Below are 16,180 nucleotides of genomic sequence, written 5' to 3' on the forward strand. Positions count from 1 at the left end.
ACCAAAGCAAAAAGTTTACTGTAGTTAAATTACAAAATTATTTCTGCTTAGCAAGAAGGTGTAGGCTTCAAGATATATATTCTCGCTCCTCCAATGGGTGAAGTCACAATTATTGATAGTGTTGTATACGTAACAACAATTCTTGTTTTCTTCTAATTTAATTGGCTTTTATTTTTAAATCTTATTATTCTTTCCCTGGTGTAGCGGATAGTTTTCCCCTGCTGCGTCCCACCCCCTTCGGAAATGTATCTCCAGTCAGTGTATATGTATTATTTTTATAATATAAGCTTGGCTTAACAAGGCAAGAGAATAAGCTGATAACAAGGTCATGAACTAATGGTGTTCAAGGGGTCTGGTGACTTCCTTTTTTCACCAGAATTTTAACCTCAATTTAAGTATTTAGGCCCTTCCATGGGGCAAGATAATTATTGACAGTGCGAGAAGTGTGCCGACGCTTTCTAATTTTCCTCTAATTGAGGTGGATTTCCCTTTAGATGCTATTGCCCTTGTTTCTCTGGTGCAATGGAAGTTTTTTTCCTGCTGCACCCTGTTCTCCTCCTTTTTGGAGATTTAAAATGAGAGTTTTAAACAAGATCCTTCTAGATATCAAATTTAAGTAAGATCTGATCACCCGTTCGTAAGTTACAAATACCTCATTTTTTCTAATTTTTACGAATTACCCCCCCCCCCCAATTACACCAAAGAGAAAGGATCCGATTATGTCAGTCACCTATCTTGGACTTGTGCTTATTCTTTCCACCAAGTTTCATCCCGATCCCTCCACTCTAAGCGTTTTCCAAGATTTCCGGCCCCCCTCTAATGACACTGGATCCGGTCGGGATTTGAGATAAGAGCCCTGAGGCACGATATCCTTCCAAATATCAAATTTCATTAAGATCCGATCACTCCTTCATAAGTTAAAAATACCTCATTTTTTTAATATTTCAGAATTAACTCCCCTCCTCCAACTCCCCCAAAGAGAGCGGATCCGTTCCTGTTATTTCAATCACGTATCTAGGACTCAAGATTATTTTTACCACCGAGTCTCATCCCGATCCCTCCACTCTAAGCGTTTTCCAAGATTTTAGGCCTCCCCCCCGAACTCCCCTCAGTGTCACCGGATCCGGTAAGAGCTCTGAGACATGATATCCTTCCCAAAATCAAATTTCATTAAGATCCGATCACTCCTTCGTAAGTTAAAACTACCTCATTTTTTCTAATTTTTCAGAATTGACCCTAACCCCCCCCCCCCAACTCCCCCCAAAAAAGCGGATCCGTTCCGGCTAGGTCAATCACATATCTAGGACTTGTGTTATTTTTCCCACCAAGTTTCATCTCGATCCCTCCACTCTAAGGGTTTTCCAAGATTTTGGCCCCCCCCCAACTTCCCCCAATGTCATTGGATCTGGTTGGGATTTAAAAAAAGAACTGTGAGGCACGATATCCTTCCAAAATTCAAATTTCATCAAGATCCAATCACTCCTTGGTAAGTTAAAAATACCTTATTTTTTCTAATTATTCAGAATTAACCCTCCCCCCTCCGACCCCCCTCCGAACAGAGCAGATCCGTTCCGGTTATGTCAATCACGTATCTAAGACTTCTGCTTATTTTTCCAACCAAGTTTCATCGCGATCCCTCCACTCTAAGCGTTTTCCAAGATTTTAGGCTCTCCCCTCCAATCCCTCCAGTGTCATCGGATCTGGTCGGGATTTGAAATAAGAGCTCTGCGACACAATATCATTCCAAACATCAAATTTCATTAAGATCCCATCACCCCTTCATAAGTTAAAAATACTCGATTTTTTCTATTTTTTCCGAATTAACCCCCCCCCCCCCCCAGATGGTCAATTCATGAAAACGACTATTTATAATTTAATCTGGTCCGGTCCCTAATACGCCTGCCAAATTTCATCGTCCTAGCTTACCTGGAAGTGCCTGAAGTAACAAAACCGGGACCGACAGACAGACCGACAGAATTTGCGATCCTATATGTCACTTGGTTAATACCAAGTGCCATAAAAACCACGGCCCTGGGGGATTTTGCTGACCTTTGAACTATTCTTAACAAAATGACTATATAAAATTTTTTATCGGATACATTTGGAAAAAAGGGGCATGGGGGGCTCTAGTTCCCCTCTTATGTATTTTGACTCCCAAAAACTAAACTAGAACTTTCAATTTCCAATCAAATTAGCCCTCTCTGAAGTTTATATGAGCATCCCTTCCATAAGAACCATATATGCCCCCAAGACATAACTTACAACGCCTGCCCCCGGTCATGGGGGGGGGGGGTTGTTTTGACCCCGGAGTTTTGTTATATGATCTTCAGACAATTCTTAAAAAAATGGATATCTCACAGTTCTTATCGGATGGGTCTGAGGAAAAGGGACATGAAGGGAGGAGGGGTGCTATTTGCCGTCTTATCCCTTTTGAATATTAAAGATTGAACTAGGACTTTTAATTTCCAATCAAATGAGCCCTCTCTGAGGTTTATACGAGCATCTCTTCCATAAGAGCCATATATGCCCCCAGGGCATACTTGCAACGCTTGCTCCCGGGCCTTGAGTGTTGTTTTGACGCAGGGATTTTGGTATATAATCTTTGACCTATTTTTTACAAAACGACTGTCTCAAAATTTTATCGGATGCATTTGGGAAAAAGGGCGTTGGGGGGGGGGGGGCAGTTACCCTCCGATCACTTTTGACTCTTAAAAGGGCACTACAGCTTATCATTTTCAGTCGAATGAGCCCTCTCGAAGTTTATGCGACGACCCCTTCCATATGAAGCACCTCTGGGGAAAATAATAAAACATTGGTGTCGTAAGGCCTCAGAGGCAATAGCTTTGCCTCTGAATCAGTTGAAAAAATTGCTCCCCCCATAAAAAATATACGGTATTTCCTTTCCATCCCTTCCATAAGAACTGTATATGCCCCCAAGGCATAACTTACAAACGCCTGCCCCGGCCGTGGGAGGTTGTGTCGACCCCGGAGTTTTTGTTATATGGTCTTTGAACAATTCTTAAAAATGGCTATCTCAAAGTTCTTATCGGGTCGGTTTCAGGAAAAGGGACGTTGAGGGGGGAGGGGGCTTCCCTTATCTCTTTTGGATCTTAAAGATTAACTAGAACTTTCAATTTCCAATCAATGAGCCCTCTCTGAAGTTTATACGAGCATCCCTTCCATAAGAAACATATATGCCCCAGGGCATGCTTACAAACGCTTCCGGGGGGTTGTATCGACACAGAGGTTTTGTTATATACTCTTCGAATTTTAAACAAAATGACTGCCTAAAAATTTTTATCTGATGCGTTTGGGAATGAAGGGCCTTGGGGGGGGGGGGTGGCAGTTGCCCACTGGTCACTTTTACTCTTATAAGACCCCATCCATATGAAGTACCTCTGGGGAAAACAATAAATAAATATAAAGCACAGGAGTCGTAGGGCCTTTACTATACGCTATAGCGTTGCCTCTGAATCAGTTGATAAAATTCCCCCCCCCTGATTATAAAAAATAGACAGTATTTCCTTTCCACCTTTTTTGAATTAACCGGACTGAATACAGAAACAATGCTCTTGCCTAAGTTGATCCATGTTGTATTATCTCATTTTTGAGCTTTGACAACCATTTTAAAGAAATCACTAGGTTTTAGTGGTTTTTTGGCTGATTTAGGGATTTTATTCAATAATCTACTAATTTATGTGCCAATTTAGGGATTGTTTTGTTTAGAAAATATAATAAATCACTAAAAAAAAGTGATAAATCACTAGAGGGTGGGAACAACCCTGATATGCACTCTACTGATAATATTTCTTAATTATAGTGACATACGCAGCTGTTGATATATCCCCTGTGAATCCGTTGGTCAAAGCTGGTGAAGAGATCACATTAATGTGCCGAAGTAGCAAACCTCTTGAGGCGGAAGATTGTGTTTGGACTTTGAATGGCGTAGCCATTCGTGTCCGAGATACATCTCGATACACAAGAAGTGGTGTACTAGAAAGAGGAGAATGTGGCATTAAGGTAAAGTGACTGTTGTCTGAAGTTGTGGTCCAAAGTTCGTTATCTTACTTAAAGGTTTTTATGATTTGTAGGCGAGCAAATAATTATGGCTTGCGGATAGGAATAGGTATGTTTCCCCTCCCCTAATATCCAAAATCTTCCCCGATACTTGTGTAATATATGGTACCCACTCGACTAGTGAAGTTAGGTTAATCCTAATGAAATATACAAAAATATGATAATACAATACTTTAGTAACAAAACTACAACAAAAAAAAACTAGAAATAATGAAAACTACAAATAGAATTATGGTAGTGGGTCGCACAGCACGCATTATATTAAATACCACCTAACTCAACCAAAATACCCTCTCAATATATTAAATATTTAATAAAAGTATTCCTACAACGTATGTTTCAACTGAGCAAGTTTCAAGCGTATGTTTCAACTAATTTTCTTCAAATACTGACAAGTATTAACTGGTTATTGTTTGATCTGTAGATCAAAATTCTTGAGTATGTATCTTTTCTCCCATGTGTGGACACTTAATTCGAAATATCCAATAAAAGGTGCTTAATATTGTCCCCTTTCCCTCAAAAAAGTTCGTTCATTACACGCCTGAATATCAGTCTAGCTTTTTAGTTGAAAATTCTTGTTGAAATCCTGAGACCTTCTAAGGTAGTCCATGAGGACTTCTGGTTTTGTGTACCAAACATTCAACGCTAGTGTTTTTTTTTTTTTTTTTTAACTTGCAGCTTAGAATAAGGCAAATGAAAATAGTTGCAAGAGAGGAAAAAAATATGGTGCAAATTTGCATGGTAAAAAGTTCTGCAGATGGTTTTGCGAATTTTAGTATACAACAGCGAACCCTCCTCCTCCCCCACCTTAATTATCCCTTAATAATAAGACAAACAAAACTTATACCAAAGAGATTTGCCTCCGCTGTTGCATTGAAAAAAATAAGAGCAATAAACTATATGTAATTAGTTTATTAGGTACAAATTTTGTTTTTTTTATCCATGTCTTTTAGTTTTACTGCTGATGATGAACACTATATATGTTCGAAATATCCAGTTGAAAAATTTTATATGTGTTCACTGTCACTTAAAAGGTTTCGTCCCTATTTTTAACTGTTTTACTTTTGGGTAGCAATATACTCTAGGATTCAACCCCGAATTAGATCCGCCCGAATATTCTTTAGGAAAAACACGCAAAAGGTATCATGACATATTATCAGGTGTATCAAAAGGTATCATGATCATATTATCCATAATCATTCATTGTAATGTAAGCAATTTTCAAAATCTTGTAATTGTTTAGGAGAGCGACTTGGTTCCTGAGGCCGCTTGTCTTTGCGTACACGGCTGATATTTTTGTGATGCAAATCTCCCCCGAAAATCTTCTGATATTTGCATATTAGTGTAGCCTATATAAAATAATACTCAATTCTTTTTTTTTAACTTGAAGGTGCACTGAACGAACATATTGGGTACTTGTTAAGTAAACGGAACACTCAAGAATTACGCTTGGGTTATATATGAGAAAACCAGTTTCATAGCCACATGACAAGTGACGGATTAGATGGGGGCCGTATATTTGCATATTAGGGGGTGGCGGTAAAATGTAGTGGTTCTGCATGCAAAATTTGTTAGCCACAATTACTCTACAAATTGTGAAGTAAGAATCGTTTTCTATCTTCACGCTGTCTAAGTTACTTCCCCCCTAATTTGCAAATATATAGCCCAAATTATATATTTCTTATCGATTCTATCACTTGTCTTTGTTTCTATGAAACCGGTTCACAAATCTAACCTAAGCGTAATTCTTGAGTGTGTTTCGTTAATTAACAAGTGCCAATTATTGAATCAAGGGTATAAAATGCAGTGCTATATATCAGTGGCGTCAATTCAAGAAAATCTAAATGGAGGGGGGGGGGGGTATTTTTCTTCATGGCTTTAAGTGAAAGTACCAAAAAAAGGTATTTCTAATAAAATACCCCAAAAAGATATGTTCAAAATCTAGTGCGGGCACGTGCCTCTCCCCGATTAATGTCAACCCTAATTTAGATGTCACTACTAGTGACAGTTGTTAACCCTAATGTTTCTGTTTATAACCCTTTTTGGTTGGTTTATTAGTTTGTTGTCATTGTTTTTTTCGCTTTTCCTGCGTATGAGGAACTATTTGCAAACTTACTTAGAATTGTTTCTCCAATCCTTTGTGAAGGTCTTATTTGTTCTTTTGCAGTCTATTCTATATAACATTGTTTATAAAAATAATTCGGGATATCAGTCTTGTTCTACTCAATTCCGTTTTTTCCTAAGGTTTCTTATGTTTAGAGCTTATAATTACTAACAAAGCCTTATTCGGAAATTCATTGAAAACTGGGATATCATTCAAGAGTTAGAGCTTTCGTATCCTGGCATTAACTTTGTTTTATTTTGTGTAAAAGACATATATTAGATATAAAAAAGAGAAATATACTGTTCGATTCCACGTCGAATGCTCTTCCCGATTCTAATAATCACTATCACTGCAATTGTATCCTAGTCCTCTCCCTTATATGCAATGGCATCAATGAATGGATGTTTAGGGAGGGGAAGCAAAATTTATTTTTTCATTAATTAATAATATTTCAATGAAAACAAAATAAAAGGTATTCATTAATGAAAATACCCCCCCCCCCCAAAAAAAAAAAAGAAAGAAAGAAGGAAAATCTCCAAAATATAGGGAGCGCAAGCCTCCTGACGTCCTCCCCGTGTTGACGCACTTACTACTGGGGTCATATAGCTCCTAGACTATGTACACAAGTTTTATAAGTTGCCATTATTTTCTTTGAAGTATGGTTCATCATCTATTGATTTGTTATCCCGAATAAAGCAAATTGGAAAAACAAAATAGATTATTTATGTATAGCCTAGAGTTGAATCTGCCCGACTAGGGCAGGGAGCTGGGACGGAATTGCAACTGTTGTGATTATTGGATTTGGGAAGGCCATTGAATGGGATTTTGAATTGTATACTTCGTCTGATTTCTACCCTTTGACAAAAGTACCCGATCTTCTTAGGGTGAAAATAGAAATTGTACTTTTAGCTAAATTTCTGTATAAAGAAGAAAAAGGGTGAAAACGTTCGATCGAATTTTTATCTTTAGCATCTTTAATTATGTTCAAGTCTTCCAACAAGGGAAAGGAGAGATCCCCAGAAGGTTAGACGATTCCTTCAGTAGCCTAAGATTAATTTTGAAGTCGGATATCCGGTAAGATTAAAAATGATTATTTCACATTATTCCGTTTGCCTCAAAATAAGTCAAATTTTTCAAAATAAGTTTTAATCCAGGCTGAAGGGGTGCTTTTTTTCTATACACTATATGGATATTTGAATATTATTGCTGCTATTTTTATTTGAAAGCAGCGCTACTAGCTTTATTGACATTATCTGTTTCCGAGTAATGGGTTTTCTCGGAAGAATTCTCTAAAAATTTAACTGGAAAACCGAAGTACTATGGTTAGACTTGCAAATATTCCAAAAAGAGGAAAAGTCTGATGATGGCTTTGGCCCAAAGCCAAATGAAAACTTGGCTTAGCAGAAATGCGTTTCATCATTTTTTTTTCTAGTCCAGGGATTCTTGGACGGTTTATCCAGTGACCTTTTTTTTACGAAATACAACATGAGATGAATTCTGTATTAATAGGAGTCCAGAGTTACCAAAGGGATACTTCTTGCGTTTTCTGAGTAACCCGTGAATACTTTAGAGTCTAAGAAGGCCATTTAAAAAAGTGGTCTTTTTTGGGGGGGGCTTATGTATTATACCGCCTACACTCAACAAGTGAAGTTAGGTTAATCCTAATGAAAAAATACGAAAACAGGATGAAAAATATAATACTTTAGAACCAAATTTGGACTATATCTTCGCACATTATGGGGGGGGGGATGTTGGTAACCTACCTCCCCCTCCCTAATGTGCAAATATATAGCCCATGATTCCAATGTATTCTGCCACCCGGCTCTTGTTTTCCACTGAACGTAAGCTAATGTTTCTTAATACAGACAGATAAAACCGGTTTGTTCTTGAGTTTTATACAGCGTAAACTTGAGTGTTGGCGGTATAATACGTAAGTTTCTTTTTTGAATCAAGCAAACGCCTTTCTGTTCAATTATTCCTTTATTAGTTATGAATTTTTCGAACAGTAAAAGTGAATTGTGAAAACAATTAAGTAGAAAAATAAAACGAATAGCAGTGCTGTACCGGTCAAGCCAAAACATCAGAATTTTTGGGGAGACATACTAAAGGGGTTTTTTTTTTACTCATTTTGACAGTTGGAAAGTTTTGAAGGCTTTAGAGATACCTTTCTTTGAATGGTTTATCGCCAATTCGCAATACGATTTGATACTTGTCTGTTAAACAGAACATCGTCGAAAAATGAAGTTACATAATCATAATGGAATACTTTAGTTTATATGATAATATAATTTGGGGTTATAAATTCTCACATTAGGGGGGGGGGGTAAAGTAACCTAAACCCCAACCCTTCTTGATGTGCAAGTATATAGCCCAAGTTATACAAGTCCAATGAGTTCTACGACAAGTCAATTTTATTAGTAGATATGAAACCAGTTTTCTTTGATGTTATAATTAGAAAATTATACTTAATGCTTGAGAATGTTCTGTTAACAGACAAGTACCTGAGATTTTATTAATACCGAGACTTGGCTAGGGCTAATTTGGCCAACTAGATTTTATATAGAACTTCCTCATTGGCTCAAGTTAGTGCTAGCTCAATCTCGGTATTCGAAAAATCTGTGTGTGAATGGGCCTTTTAAAAAACGACCGCTCTTCCTCTTAGTCTGGATGAGTTAACTGATCTTAAATCCATTTATTTTACCGTCGCAGTAATTGTATCGATCCAAAGGGTATAACAAAATACTATGCCTTGTAGCGTCAACTTGAATCTAACGGAAACATTTTCTTCAACGCTTCCTGTCTGATACTACAATCTGGATGAGAATTGGCCGGTGGGTATTTTAGACTTCAGTTATTTCTTACTTTTGAATATGAAATTTTTGTCGATTGTAGGGTTGAAGATTTTGCTTATCAGCATTGTTCAGTCCATATCCCATTTATTTTGAGCCTGGATCATACGGCACTTGATAAGTCAAAGGTTTTGTCCTAGCTTATAGTGTAAATGATGATCAGCAATTAATTAACTCGGTAACGTTACACGAGATGACAGTACTTTTTTCTCTCTGAGATCCATCCAAGCTAGGTAATCAAGCAAATCATTTTCAAAGCACGTAACCTTCATGATAGGTGAGAATGACATGCGTAAAATTCAATCACGCAGAATTCAACCGAGCCAACCTCAAGCTGGTAAAACTCGGCTATCTCGTTTTTCCATCTATCTTTCATATTGATTGACCCCATCATCAGAATCACCAAAAGCCAAAATTTGATCCCTGGAACATAACTTGTTCACGGGCCTCTAGGTATTCCATTTTTTTAAGTAATGTCAATGCCAAAGAAGAAGGTGGCTGATCACTTGAAGCAAAGGACAGTGGGTTGAGCTTTTCCAAATATGATTTGAGCTGGGTTGAGTTACGGTAAGCAGATTTTTTTTTCTGGATTGAACCAAGTATTTGTATGTGAATTGATTCAGGGAATGGGGCTAATCCAAAATCAGAGAACTGTGTGAATAATTTTTAGAGTTATGGGAAACATTACTTGATTTTTTTTTAGAGGAATCGGACCTTTGAAGTCGCCCTCCCAGCTTGGAGTACAAGAATTTGTGGGGTTGAAGTTTCCGTGCGCTGAGTTTTCTGTCGGTTGAATTTTGTAATGGGGAAGGGGGTTGAAGTCTTGCTAAGTTGAATTTTGCTTGCATTGTGTTTACGTCTCATAAATTTTGTGTGTGTCAAGGTATAGCCTATTTTCCCTTTGAAATCAGGTATTTTCCAACAAACGTGAGCTATAACTAACACCAAAAGGACAATGTACTTTTTACATTGGATTCATTAGTCTCCAGCGCTGTATCCAGGATTTTCTTTCATGGGGGGGGGGGGGGGTACACAACAAGCTTCAAAAACGCATCAAAAATGTGCTTTAAAAAGTTTATGCAATATTATGCTTTTCGATAAATTTCGTTTGAATAGCAAAGACCGAGTAGGTAAAAGCCTCCCCTTGAACTCCAAAATTTTTTGGATTTTTTCGACATTGTGCCGTATCTTTCCCGTCCCCCCGAAAAGTTTTGTTGTGTCTAGTGAAGGCTTAGATTCAAAGAAAGAAATTGTAAAGGTAACGGGTTATGAATGTTTGAAGGTTATGTGACGGGAGAGTAAAAACATCTTTTCTTCTTCTTCTTCCTTTTGCTTGGATTAGTATGAAGACACTTTCGCATAATCTTATCACCAAAATCAAGTTCCAAGTCACATAGTGTGTCGCAGCAGCTGAGTTCGAACTCTGAGTTCAGTATTTCCAAGACGAGGTCAAACCCACTGCGACACTACAGGATCGACATAAATAAATCGGTACTTGTTAATTATAGAAAACACTCAAGAATTACGCTTAGGTCAAATCTCAGAAAACCGGTTTCATAGCCACAAAGATAAATGACAGGTGACAGAATGCATTGGACTTGTGTAATTTGGGCTATATATTTGCAAATTAAGGGGGGGGGCTAGGTTAGATTAGGGGTGCTATCCAAATCCTTTACACCCCCCCTAATATGCAAATAAATTGATTGTATTTCATTAGGATTAAACTAACTTCACTTCTTAGGTGTATTTCGTTTAAATAATAAGTACCAATAAATCTATTATCAAATAATTTTTACTATTGACTAGAAATATGGGAAATTCAGCATTAATCTTTTGTAACATAATTTCATGAAATTGAACTCAATTTGATGAAATAAAGATGTATAAAGCCAGATAATTATATTCTGACGAAACAAGGTAAAAGTCGAGTTGCCAAGAAAGCAGATACTTGGATTCAACATTGTTTGAATGAGTACCTTAAGCTATTTCCTTGTTTTAAAATATGTAAGGTTCGTTTTGTCCAATGGAAAGGATTCAGTGCTCTTTATCGTATGGTATAAAGTTTAGAGTAATGACATATCAGCACTACCCATGCAAACAAGTTATTGTCCTTTTTGTTCAAGACTTAAAACTGTAAGGGGTACTTGTATGATATAGACCCTACCGCTGAAGTTGTTCATTCATTGACGCATCATGGAACCGTTTTTTTTTTGTTATTTTCTTTTAGCTTAGCGTGGGACAAGACAGAGAGAAGTGACAAAAAGGATGAATATATATATATATATATATATATATATATATATATATATATATATATATATATATATATATATATATATATATATATATATATATATATAAATATATATATATATATATATATTGGGCTATAGTGCACATAAGGGGTTGGGGTAAAGTGTTTGGACAGTGTGAAGTTAGAAAAACACCTCTTATTACATAATGTGCGGAATAATTGAACCTGACACATTAGGAATGCAAACCCGCTATACTTTATACCCCCCCCCCCCCCGCTATTTTTTCGATCAGTTTACTGAATCATCTACAAATGGCATTTTTTTCTCACTAGACCGTTTTTTTTACGTGTTTAAATTTTGTTTTAGTTACTATGAACCGTTGTTCGCTCTTTACTAGGTTGCAACTATTGCTGCAAATCTGATGCATGTTTTGTGAAAATCGTTCTGGTTCATGGATACTTTAAACGACTTGGAAATATTCCCTAAAACGCTATTATAAAAGTTATTTCCCATGTTAAAAATGACAATTCAGGATCTTAATATGCGCATTCGCTGTATTGGAAAAAGTTCAGAGCATTTGATTATATGAAATCTAAAAAAAAAAAAAATGAATGCTTTAAGGTGGAACTTCCACAACCATATAATATATCTTAATAAATTATGAACAATCAGGAATTCAATCTATATATATAAAAATAAGTTGTCTGTGTGTGGATCTGTGGATCAGGTGACGTCATGTTTGTCCGCATATGACGTCTGAATTATTTCACACTAATACAAAATAAGAAAAAAAACTAAAAAGGTAAAAACTACAAAAAAAACTAAAAAGAAAAAAAAAACTAAAAAAGCTAAAAAACTAAAAAAAACTAAAAAAAGGTAAAAAACTAAAAACTAAAAAAAACTGAAAAAACTAAAAAAAGGCAAAAACTACAAAAAAAACTAAAAACTAATAAAAAAACTAAAAAATCTAAAAAACTAAAAAAACTAAAAAAAGGTAAAAAACTAAAAAAAAACTAAAAACTAAAAAAGAAAAAAACTAAAAAAGGAAAAGACTGAAAATAAAAGAGAAAAAGAAAACTAAAAAAATATGAATAAAAATACAAAAAAAATAAAAAAGATAAAAACTACAAAAAAACTAAAAAGAAAAAACGAAAAAAAACTAAAAAAGCTAAAAAAATAAAAGAAGCAAAAATCTAAAGAAGGTAAAAACTACAAAAAAAAAGAAAACAAAATAAAAGAATCTAAATAAGCTTAAAAACTAAAAAAAAACTAAAAAAAGATAAAAAACTAAAAAAAAAACTAAAAAAAGGAAAAAACCATAAAATAAACTAAAAACTAATAAAAAAAAATAAAAAAAGCTAAAAAACTAAAAAACTAAAAAAAACTAAAAAAGGTAAAAACTAAAAGAACTAAAAAAGAAAAAAAACTAAAGAAAGGAAAAAACTGAAAAATAAAGGAGAAAAAGAAAACTAAAAAAATATAAATAAAAATAAAAAAACTAAAAAGATAAAAACTTCAAAAAAAAACTAAAAAGAAAAAAGAAAAAAACTAAAAAACCTAAAAAAAGGTAAAAACCAATAAAAAAAAACTAAAAACAAAAAAAGGGAAAAAATTAAAAATTTATTTCATCATAAGTTTTCAACTGACGAAATTACAGACCGGGACATCGGGACACAAATGACGACCGGGACACCGGCACATAGGGAATATGAATGACGACACTCAAAGAGAAAGCGACCGGGACAAAAGGAATCTTCGATTAGCAATCAACAAAGCACCGGGACACAAATGACGACCGGGACACAGGGAGTATAAATGACGACCAGGATATAAGTAAAAAAAAACTAAAAAAACTAAAAAAAAGGTAAAAACTACAAAAAAACTAAAAAGAAAAAAAAAAATAAAAACTAATAAAAAAACTAAAAAATCTAAAAATCTAAATAAACTAAAAAAGAAAAAAAATAAAAAAGGAAAAAAATAAAGGAGAAAAACAAAACTAAAAAAACGAATGTATATACAGACCGGGATACAAATGACGACCGGGACACAGGGAATATAAATGACGACCGGGACACAGGGACACAACTACAACGGGGACGCCGGGGGGCACAGGGGATATAAATGACGACCGAGACACCGGGACACATGGAATATAAATGACGCCCGGGACACTCAAAGAGAAATCACAGACTGGGACACCGGGACACAAATGACGACCTGGACACAGGGACAAAACTACAAAGGGGATGCCGGGGGGCACAAGGGGATATATAAAAGACGATGGCGACACAGGGAATGGTAGATTAGCAATCACCATCAACAAAGCTCAAGGGCAATCATTAGAATCATGAGGTATAGATCTGAATACGGATTGTTTTCCCATGGACCATTATATGTTGCATTTTCAAGAGTCGGTAAACAATCTATTTATATGCACAGACAATGGGACAGCAAAGAATGTTGTATATTCGCAAGTTTTACGTAGTTAAAAACATATATATATATATATCTATATTCACAGGTGGGACATAGGGACACAACTACAATGGCGCGTAACTAATATGGCGCGTAACGACTTACGCGCGCGGGGGGGCTTGGGGGGGGGGGCGCGAAGCGCCCCCACCAACTAGGTGTTGGGGTGGCGCGAAGCGCCACCCCAACAGCTAGTTTGTAATAAAAAGAGATCACTGTGCAGTTATGCAGTTTCTAGCTGTAACGGGTTTCAAATTAAAAAAAAAGAAATGTGGGTGAAAAACCAGCAAAATATAAGCTAAAAACATATGGGACTAAATGAAGGCAAGACCGTATCTAGGGGGAGGGGGTTTAACCCCACCCCCGAAATGTTTCTCCGATTCGTAAACCGTACGTGGGGTGTAAGCCCACCGGTGGGGCATGGCATAATTTTGGTGGGTCATGGGCAGGACGTGCACCCTTTGGATGGATATTCTTAAGAGCCCTAACTCTGAAAAAAACGTTTTTCATTTAAATGACGTCATATTCATTTGCATTAAAGAGCAAAAAAGATACATGATAGTACTGTAATAACGTCATGCGTTGTATAGAAGATGTTACATACAGACATTATTTTTCATTAGCTTAAAATATGCCTAGAGGACGACTTGAAAAAAAAGACTCATTTCTTTTCTGAGTCGCTGATCGTGGTGAAGAATGTTTTTTATGAGTTTCGTTTTCAGTGTATTTGTTGGTATTGGATTTTTTAATGTGTTATTTTTCCAGTTTGTCGCGGATGAGCGTGATCAAGGAAAATGGCTTTGCACGGTATACGAAGGTAGTGAACCGTTATCAAGGGATACAAATATCACTTTATATGGTAAGATTATTATTTTGTTTGGCTTCAAAAATAGGTTTTCTTTTTTTTTGTTGAAATATTTTCCCTTTGGTGGCCACACCCAGAAAAAAAGAAATATTGTTAAAGGCGAAAAAAACTGCCGGATTCCTTTTGTCATCATACATGCACACAGAGGGGTTGAGGGAATTCCTCTTCAAAGGTCGGAACGGGCTATTTTCAATCATTACAAAATTGAAGAATGGAACACCCACTTTATGAAAGAAATGAAAGCAAGTGTGTCTGTCAACAGTTTTTTTATTACTATGTGTAACATTTTAAGAATGAGCTTCTGGGAGAAAGGGCAAGAATGTGTGTCAAAGCTTGTCCATTTTGTAACGCAGGGACCCCCTCCCCACCTTAGACACACACTCACGGTTGCTTTGAATGACGCCATAGGAAGTATTGTGGCCCTAAAGTACAACTGTTGTAATCTTCACGTCCTCTCCCAAGATTCTGACCAATGGCCAGCCTACTTATGCATATCGGTACACAGAGTTTCGACATTTTGGGGGAGGGTGGGCTAGACATTTTTTTTGTCTAGTATCAAAATTATTTCTCCATGGGTTCTTAGGATCAATTTCAGGGGTTTTCACACTGTCTCACTTGCGCTGGCATGTCTATAATTTAGCTGAATGCTGCTTATGTTAACGCTTGTACAACTTTTTTTTTTTTTTTTTTTTTTTTTTTTTTTTTTTTTTTTTTTTTTTTTTTTTTTTTTGCATATATGAACACATAGGAAAATGAGAGGGAAATTGAAAAAAAAAAAATGGAATGGGAAAAGATAAGAAAAATTTTCTCCTGCAATTCTTGGAGAGAACCTCCTTCATAATAACATTTTCATTTTTTGCTGGGACCTGTCTAGACTCTGTTGCCATATGAATCTACATTCCCCTAACAATGGTCCGAAAGATCACCCACTGGAGTTATGCACCAAGTATTTTTTGTTGTGCTTTACCTCAACCTCCTCCCACTATCCCTGGAAAATCATCCGAATAAGGGACGGGTCTATTTGTTCCCACAGCTATATATTTATTGTTAGCTCTAAGTGATTGCACTTGTTAGTTGCAGAATTTGACAGAATTCCAAAAACTGCCGACATTTTAGTAGCACAACTTGTATTTTACAGCTTTTCTTTGAGCAAAATTTAATTTTTTTATTTAGAAATGGTATTTTCGGACAAAATTTGTCAACAAATTTGGAAACTGCCAAGGAACATTGCTACTTTGCTAACCCACTTTTTGCATGGTGGCCAGTGGCTATTAATTGTCTTTTCGAAAATCAAACTAGAAGTAACTCTGGAGTTTTTTTTTTGTGAAGAATTCATCAAATTCAGTTATCTTCACCGTTTTGCTAAATGCAAAGTAAAGTCTATTACGGTCGGTGGCACTAAAAGGATGGGGGGGGGGACAGTGACCACATAGATTTGTAGTCCCCTTAGGTTTTGTAAAAATATCTTGTTGTGGGGTTTCAGTTTCATTTGAAATACCTTTTAATCGCGTTTTCATTGACAAATTGAAGAAACATCAATTTCCCCCTAGATGTTGAA

At 36.1% G+C, this 16,180-nt stretch overlaps 1 protein-coding gene across 3 annotated transcripts in view; it reads left to right on the forward strand.

Moving 5' to 3' along the window:
• LOC136041961 (nephrin-like) overlaps nucleotides 1–16,180 on the forward strand; it is a 201,499-nt gene that overhangs the window by 53,991 nt on the left and 131,328 nt on the right. For all 3 annotated transcript variants that reach the window (XM_065726771.1, XM_065726772.1, XM_065726773.1), the window contains exons 2-3: nucleotides 3,821–4,020; nucleotides 14,523–14,616. In XM_065726771.1, the coding sequence (XP_065582843.1) occupies nucleotides 3,821–4,020; nucleotides 14,523–14,616 (294 nt within the window). The remainder of the gene's footprint in view (nucleotides 1–3,820; nucleotides 4,021–14,522; nucleotides 14,617–16,180) is intronic.

This window comes from Artemia franciscana, unplaced genomic scaffold (assembly GCF_032884065.1).
Source record: "Artemia franciscana unplaced genomic scaffold, ASM3288406v1 PGA_scaffold_52, whole genome shotgun sequence".
Taxonomy (NCBI): Eukaryota; Metazoa; Arthropoda; class Branchiopoda; order Anostraca; family Artemiidae; genus Artemia; species Artemia franciscana.